At 31.2% G+C, this 9,357-nt stretch overlaps 1 protein-coding gene across 1 annotated transcript; it reads left to right on the forward strand.

The window, feature by feature from the left end:
- Positions 1–2,712: 2,712 nt before the first annotated feature.
- Positions 2,713–3,981, forward strand: LOC105794237 (F-box/kelch-repeat protein At2g44130). Its single transcript, XM_012623306.2, has one exon. It carries the CDS (start codon positions 2,775–2,777, stop codon positions 3,825–3,827), a length of 1,053 nt encoding a protein of 350 aa, XP_012478760.1. The 5' UTR covers positions 2,713–2,774; the 3' UTR covers positions 3,828–3,981.
- The last annotated feature ends 5,376 nt before the right edge of the window (positions 3,982–9,357 follow it).

Consider the following 9,357-nt stretch of genomic DNA (forward strand, 5'->3'; position numbering starts at 1 on the left):
AAAATAAAACATTTGGAAAATGCTTAATTTTGATACACATCTTTCTCATTTTCTCTTCTTTTTCTTTTTTCATTTTTTTCATTTTTCTTTCCTACCATGCACACTCAAAATTTATTTTCTTTCTACTTTTTTACTCCCTCCTCTCATCCTTCCACTTTTCCACTCACTCAAGCACACCTTGAAACTTACTAAAAATTGAAAAGGCTTTTTGATCGTTAATTTTAACAGTTGACTGTTAACATTAATTGCCCTAATTTTATTCGGTTAAAGCGCGCGACATATGGCAAAAAATATTAAAAAAATAAAAATAAATAAAAGTTATTGAAATTATTAAATTTTAATAAAAATATAAAAATCATAAAAAATTATAAAATACATCGAAACGACCCTTTAACCATTACCTTTTAACCATTGACCGTTAAAGTTAACGACCCCATTTTTTCCAGTTAAAGCCATCATGTGTCGCAACACAGTGTGACTTGTGGCGAAAAATGATAAAAAATAAAAATTAATAAAAGTTATAGAAAAATTTTAAAATGCTTCTTTTAGTATGAACATTTTTATAATTTTTTTACATATTTTATATTTCTTTACGTTTTTTATGATATTGTTACAACTTTATAAGATTTTATAATTTTTTTGCTATATTTCTATATATTTTATAATTTTTTAAGATTTATATAAAATTTTATAATTTTTAATAATATTTAAATATTTAAATATTTTTATTAAATTTTAATTATTTTATAACTTTTATTTTTCTTTTTATAATTATTTGCCACATGTCATGCTGTGGTTGTAACACGTGATGATTTTAACTAAAAAAAATTAGGTTGGTTCAAGTACCCAATTGAGTGCAAAAAAAAAAAAGAGCAATGGCTTAATTGCTTTTTTGAAAAAGTTTGAGGGTCTTTTTGATGCATTTTGGAAGTTCAAGTATCCAATTGCGTGCAATAAGTAGGAGCTTAATTGTTTTTTTTTTAAATTTGAGGGGTTTTTTTAATGTATTGTGAAAGTTTAGGTACCCAAGTTAGTACAAAAAAAGAGACATAATTGCTTCTTTTTTAAAAGTTTAACTTTTTTACACCCTTAAACCAAAAAATATAATGATAAATTTAACTTTTAATATTTACCTCTTTTGTCGCTTTGGTCTTAATTTTTTATAATCAGTTTGACCATCATTCACTTAAATTTAGTCAAATTGTTGTTTTTGATTGAAAAGTTGATTGACCCATTAAAATTTCAATAACAATGACTTGACAGCTCGTGTTGTTGTACATGTGTATTTTATAAAAATTAAAAAAAGTTATTAAGAATATTAATCTTTTCAAAAATCAAAATGTTCATTATTTTTAAAAAATTATTCACATCAGTAATAAAATACACATAACGTGAATGTCACTAAAATTTTAATGGTCGAATTAACCTTTTCTGTAAAACAACGATAATTTGACAACTTGAGGGTTAAAATGAAAGCAAAATGGTAATTTTATGATATTATGAAAAATAATATTAAAAATTACCATTCGGCATCGGTAAGTGTTAGAGCATGTATCAAAATATTGGTCAACACTACAATCATAAAGAAGGCTCTTAAAATGTTTGATAGAAAATAGGTAGGAAGCATGATAAACGGTGAATAAAATACAAACACGTCAGATTCAAAGTTGGAGTGTTACTTTGCTTCCTGTGAGCAACTGTTAAATTGATTGATTTGACAATAAGAAAAGAGTTGCATAGAACTTATCTACAAACTATTCCATAAAATACAATCCTGAAACCTCAAGAATACTAATAATTACTCTTATCCAAATTAAAAATATCTTTTAGATATAATACTGAAAATAAAATTTGATAATAACATGTAACTAATTTATTATAATAATAAATATTTTTAAGTAAATAATATATATTATTTTAAATTAATTATACATTTGAAAGAAATTAAATATAATAATTTAATTATGGATCGAGTCGTGTCACAAATAAATCAATATCTAAATTATTAATTTAAGTAGAGAAATTTGACTAATATTTTTATTTATAGTATTGTTGACATCAGCATACTATTAGAAAAGTCTATTTGTTTAAATATGTGATAAATGCATATATTTAAAAAAAGTAAAGAAGTAAAAGAGAAATTAAATTGGTCCAATCAGTGTCATTGCCTTCAAGTCTGGCAAATTGTCGTTTCTTTGCTATCCCTAACTGGTATTCTAGAAGGTTTTACGTATGGTCGGCATCTAATCGTATTGTTCTCAATTATAATTTTTGTCAATAATTGAGAACGGGTTGAAAAGTATCAATTTTTAGAGAAAATTCAACAATTGTAGGGACAAAACAAAAAAGAAAAAGGTTAAGATTTTGTTGAATTTTTTTATATTATTTTGTGAATTATTCCTATAAAATTTATTTGCAACTAATAATGATATATTGTAATTTTTTTTTTTTTAAAGTGTTGTGATCACGTTGCGCAAATTGGAATCACGTCAGTAGAGGCGAGAGACCATCATCAACAAGGTTTCCATTTCTCATTTACCTGATCAAATCAGAACCTCCAGATCTGATAAAAATGGGTCCCACTAATACTAATCATAAGCAGACAACTGCCACATGTGGTCCCATAATTTGCACTTATCCTCTCTGCCATTACAACCAGTCAAAATATCTCCTTCAGTATGAATTTAATTTAGCGAAACGTACATGTGTCACTCATCCATAGAGGTATGCCCTTTTCGGCCATCGTTTGTTATAAATAACCAAAACCTTCGAGAATGTTTCAAGAAATGGAAAATTTTGAGTTTTCAACCGAATTGCTTCCGGGTTTGCCTGAAGAACTCGGTCTTGAGTGCTTATCTCGGCTACCTTGCACAGCTCACAGACTTGCCTCCCGAGTTTGTCATCGATGGCGGGATTTGCTCCAAAGCCCTGATTTCTATTACCATCGCAAGAAACTAGGCTACACCCAAAAAGTCGCTTGCTTGGTTTTAAGTTTTAATGGTGGAACAGTGAATGGACCTAAAAAACCGGGTGTATCACCGAATTACGGGATTGCTGTGTTTGACTCGGTGAGTCAGAGATGGGATAGACTCCCGGTTTACAGGTACCCAAATGGGTTGCCTTTGTTTTGTCATTTAGCAAGCTGTGAGGGGAAGCTTGTGGTGATGGGCGGGTGGGACCCGGTGAGTTACGATCCGGTTACTGACGTTTTTATCTACGACTTCATGACTCAGCAATGGAGACAAGGGAAGGATATGCCGTCAAAAAGATCCTTCTTTGCAATCGGAGCATGTTTAGGTGGGGTTTTTATAGCGGGCGGGCACGACGAGAACAAGAACGCGTTAAGAAGCGCGTGGGTTTATGATTTGAGAAAGGACGAGTGGAGTCAGTTGGGGGAGATGAGTGAAGAGCGAGACGAGTGTGAAGGAGTGGTGATTGAGGAAGACGAGTTCTGGGTCGTGAGTGGGTACAGAACGGAGAGCCAAGGTCAATTTGATGGGAGTGCCGACGTCTACGGGTTAAAATCGGGGCAGTGGAGGCGAGTCGAAGGGGTTTGGGAACCTGGTCGGTGCCCGAGATCGTGCGTGGGGATGGGGAAAGATGGGAAATTGGTGAATTGGGCAGAGTTGAGCCCAGCGGTTCGGGTCGGAGCATGTGGGATCTCGCTTGGAGGGCGGGTTTTGGTTACGGGGTCGGGGTATCAAGGTGGACCTCATGGGTATTACATGGTGGAAATGAAGGAAGGGCAACATAGTAAATTGGAGAAACTCAATGTCCCTGATGAGTTCTCTGGGTTTGTCCAATCAGGCTGCTATGCAGAAATTTGATGCAGTAGGCATAATTTTGTTCAAATTTTTCTTTTAATACGAGTAATTCAACTCTCTTGCAGAGAAAAGCTGTTTATTTTTCATTTTTCCAGATGATGTAAAATTTTGAAAAAATATATATTTGCACTAAAATACGGTGGTATTAAAATTAAAATGTAATGTAATAAAATTAATAGGTTATGAATTGAAGAAACCAGAGAGGAAGTCAGAAATACGATACGGCCAGCGGAATCGAACGCCATGATTTCCATTGGAAGGACATGCTGCTCCAATAAATAATAATGCCAAACATGAAATTAATGCCTAGGCAAACCATTTAAATTGCTTAGGTTGAAATGATTTCGGTGGAGTGGGGGATGCAAAGAGCTCCACCACAACAGCCGCTGACTTTTTTACATTTTCATGTATTCCCCTACAAGGCCATAATCGCGCTACATAGACTGGCTTAAAACCTCCTATTTTGTAGTTAAGAGCTACACAGTCTAAATAAATGAGCTATTTAAGTTCCTTGTAAATATGTTTTTGTTTTTAATCAAATCAGTTTTTCATATCAAAATAAGTGAAACTTCACCTTGTACAAGCGAAGAGCCGTGTGATCTAGGTGATGGAGGTTGGGTGAAAAAGGGGATGATATTATTGGAGCTGTGATGTGATGATTGTCTTATCAAAATGGTTATGTAACACTCCATACACGACTTGGTCGTCGGGTCCAAGTTACGGATTGTTACTACCGTTGCCAGAGCAATTATAGTCACATATACATCATACAACCATTCACACACGCAATTTAATGTATTTCACATTCATTCTATGCTATATAAACATTTTCGAGTCTCATACGAGCTTACAAAAGCTCTTTTGCTAACTCGAGATTGAACTAGGACCAAAATGTAAAGTTTTTAAAGTTTTGAATCAACATTGCGACATCCTGACTTCCACGTCACGACATCGTCAATCAGTGAGTCACGTCGCAACTTCAAACATCTTGACGTCGCGACGTAACTCATTGCTGGCTCATGTCACGACGTTGAGGACTCGAGGTCGCAATGTTGCCCCTGCTTTGGCAACTTAACACTTTGGTACATATTCCAAGCTTTCAAACAATCACCCAAATGCTTTCATACATCTTTCCACAACCCAATACCATCATTTCATACCAATTTAAACCAATTCATGCTTATGATCATTAAAAACCAAAAATCCATATAATACCACCAAGTATTCATCATTTAAGCATAACCAACTCATTTATTAAACTAACTATACTAGCTAACTTCATCTTCTGATTCAAATATATTGAACTTGTGCAATATGGAAACCAAACACCTAAATGGTCTTTACATGAATCTAACCATGGATATACTAAGCTATATATATATATATATATCATGCTTAACAGTCAAGCTTACCATTTTCAATTCATTCACCAACTTATGTATCTTAACCATTTCAATTTGCAACCTTAAACATACTAAGCTCAAGGAAGTTCAAGATCATCATTTTTAATAGAATCAAACTTTGCCAACCATGCATCAACTAAGTCACATGCAATACTTAATATACAAGATCAACCATTACCACATTTATCACATAACTATTAACTCAAAATGATCATATGCACACTAAGGTGCCCTTATATACATGCCACAACATTTGGACTCAAAATGAACATAATTTTATCGTCTTTTGATAGTATGTGCTTCATGCTAATCTGACTCAGTGAGTTCCGCAAGGTGATGATCTACAAGTAGAGAGGAAACTAGAGCAAGCATACAAATGCTTAGTAAATTCAAATGTAAATACTATGCTTACCTTGATCACTTAATAGTATGCTAACTACCAATAATTTTGCTATACAATTTGGCTATCCTTGGCACATAATGTCATAGCTAATCACATGCCAACTGACAGCATCTCGGTGTAAGTGAACTAAAGCTTAGAAATATACAATTAAATATGTACAAGTGAAGTGCGGTGTTTGCAAGTGTACATGTTAAATCATAATATAGTTAATTTTCCAACGAAATACCAAAAGTGTCATCGCCCAGTTTTCAGTGGTGTTGGAAATGGCAGTTTTGGAACCCCGTATTCCTATGATCGAGTCAGTAAATATTATTTATTAATATTTACGAGTTAATCATATTATTATAATGAATTTTGGTCTGAGGAATTTGTTAAGTGGACAGTTATTGTAGGTACAAGTGTATTGATCCTAAAGTCAGTGATTTTAGAAAATGAGGTATCGAGACCTCATTTTGTAAATCGAACCAATAAATATTTTTAGTAAATATTTACGAGTTATTGCATAAGTGAATTGAATTTTGGTTGGATAATTTTGTCAAATTAGTGGTTAATTAAGGTATAATGACTAAATTGTCAAACTAGTAACTGTTTAAGGTTTTAAGTGGCAATTTACCACTTTTTAATATTAATGGACGATTAGTGTCTTTATTTAAGCAAAATATATGCTTTAATTAAATTAAAATTTTGATAAAATATAATAAAACATAAGAAAATGAAAGTGGACATCTTCACTTTCTCATTTATCTTCACCGAATGCTTAAAACAAAAAAGAGAAGCCATGATTTTTTGCTTCAATTTCTTCGGCCATTGCATGGTAAGATTTTCAAAGTTGTTTTTAATAAATTTTATATTTTTGAGATCGTTGTAACTCGAACTAGTTAACCCGGGTAATAAATCGTAAAACTGTTAAAGTTTTTAAAATGCTTCTATTGATGATTTTTGAAGCTTTTAGCGTTAAATGGTTTTATTGTAAGCTTAGATACGATTAAGGACTAATTTGTAAAGTGAAATTGGTTAGTTTTGAGTTTAAGGGTTTGTAACGACTCGAAAGTCATTGGAGTCAGAAACGATGGTTTTGGAATACTGTTTTCTGAGGATAGAGTCAGTGAATATTATTTATTAATATTTACGAGGATATTATAGTATTATATTGAAGTTTGGTCTAATAATTTTGGTTATTTGGAAGTTAGATAGGGTACAAGTGTAACGATCCTGAAGTCGATGGTTTAAAAAAATTGAGGTATCGAGACCTTGTTTTCGTAAACTAAATTTGTAAATATTTTTATTAAATATTTACGGAGTTATTTTAGAAATGAATTGAATTTCAGTTAAATAATTTCGTTGATTTAGTGTGTAATTTGAGTACAGGGACTAAATCAAATAAGTGATAAAAGTAGGAATTAATACCAAATTATAAGGTGGATTTAGGTTAAAGGACTTATTAAGTAAATGAGCCATTATTTATATAGGTATGTGATAGTGGACGGTTATAGTAATAAGTATTATATGTTAAGTTATTATAATACTTAAATTATAATTATGTTAGAAAAAAATATAATGTTAATAATAATGTTAGATATTAGTGAGTGGAGAGAAGCAAGCCAAGCATATTTTTCTTTTAATTTTCTTCTTTCCGAAACAAAAGGAAAGGGGAGAAGTCACGCACGGCCAAGAGCTAATATTGCATGACTAATTTGGTTAGTATATGTTGGTTACTTTTACATGAAATTTATGTTTTTGAAGTCTTAATCTCATGAGTTAATGTGCCCATGTTCAACTTTTTAGATTTAGTAAAGTTTGCGAGTATTGCCATTGTAGGGAATTTAAGTTCTTGATGTTATTTTGTTGGATATTAAGTTTGGTAGTTAAATAGGCATTTTTATTAAATGATTGTTGATGATTTTAAAGTTTAGGGCTTAATTATGAAAATGGTAAATTTAAGAATTAAATTGTGAATTAATTGAAAGTATGAGTTGTTTTGGACCTTGTGGAATAATTGGTTGAAATGAGATTTTCTTGATTTTAATTAAACAATATGATTTATAATTGAGAATTTAATTGTATTGAGGGTAAATGTTGAGTGCAAATAAGTAAAAATGTAATTAAATGGTAGAATGGTTTAAATCGTGATTTGTAGTGATTAAGGAATGTTGGACAATAATATAAATTGGTTTGATGGGAATTGATTCGGAAAACTAAAATTTGGAGGTTTTGGATTAAGGATTTAATGGTATATATATTGAATGCAAAGATGTGAAATTTGTTTAAAGGGTTAAATTAAAATAAGTGGGTGATAAATTAGTAATTAGTATTAAATTTTACAGTGAGATTAGAATAAGGGACTATTTAAACAATTAATCCATTAATTTGATGAGTTATGATTAGTGGATAATTACGAGGAACTATATATATATATATGTAATATATGTTAATTGTATAATAATGCTTAAATTAGTAATTATGTTAAGTTATAATAAAAATGAAAATGAAATGAAAATATGAATACAATAAAAGAAACAAATAGAGTAGCGGGGAAAGAAAAAGGAAAGAGAAACAAAATTAAAGCTTCATCTCTTTTGCATGCCGATTTGGAGAAGAAAAAGGTTAGCACCATTCGGCCTTTAAGTTTCATTTTTGAAGCTTAATTTTATTGGTATGATTTGATAATTTTCAATTAAACTTTATATTTTTGGAACCTCAAAATCATGTAGTAGATTATCCATGTGGAAATTTAGAGAAATTATGATATTTGTGGAAGTTGCTATTATTAAAAAACTCTAATGTTTGAAGTTGTTTTGATAGAATTAGGGTTAAATTGTTAATTTTGTGAAGTCTAGGGACTGTTTTGGTGGATTGTTCTTTGTGCTGGAAATTTTATGTTGAATTACTAAGTTTAATGAGCAAGTAAAATATTCTGTATTATGAGTTTTATTAGTATTAGCATTCAAGGAGTTAAATGCTATAAATTAAACTAGCATGGTGTTAAGTTATAAAATTTAAGAATTTAGGGATTGTTAATAAATTATATGTATATGTGGTTAGTTATGGAAATTAGATGAAAATGCAATCAAGCTAATTTTGATGGTAATGATTTAGTTGAGTAAATGTCAATTGTTGAGGGTAAAAGTATAAATTATGATCTAAGGTTAATTGATGTAATTAAAAGCAAGTATGGTATTCAAATTAAGTAAGGGAATTAATTTGTTAATTTTATCAAGAGAAGAATAGAACGGGTATCAACTGTGGAAAGGAAAAGATCACTGAGTAGACGTCTTCATTCATAAAGATCACTGAGTAGACGTCTTCGATTCATAACATCCATCATATTTTCGTAAGTTCATAGTCTTGAACTTAACCTTTTGTCTATTTATTTGACTATTATTAAATGTTATTTGAATACTTGATATACAATATTTTGTCTATATTTGAATGAAGATGATATTTAATGAATGAGGAAATTGTGGAATGAAATAGTGACAATTTGTTGGTTAAACCAACTAGAGCTGGGCTCACATTTAATATCGTCGGTTTATCCGACTAGCACTAGGCACAAATGTCGTTGGTTTATCCAACTAGAGTTGGGTTCACTAATCATTTCGTCGGTTTATCCAACTAGCGTTGGGCGCAATTTCCGTCAGTTTATCTGACAGTGCTAGGCACACATTCGTCGGTTTATCCGACTAGCGCTGGGTGCAACTTCCGTCAGTTTGTCTAACTATTGCTGGAC

The sequence above is a fragment of the Gossypium raimondii genome, chromosome 3 (assembly GCF_025698545.1).
Source record: "Gossypium raimondii isolate GPD5lz chromosome 3, ASM2569854v1, whole genome shotgun sequence".
In the NCBI taxonomy this organism is placed as follows: domain Eukaryota; kingdom Viridiplantae; phylum Streptophyta; class Magnoliopsida; order Malvales; family Malvaceae; genus Gossypium; species Gossypium raimondii.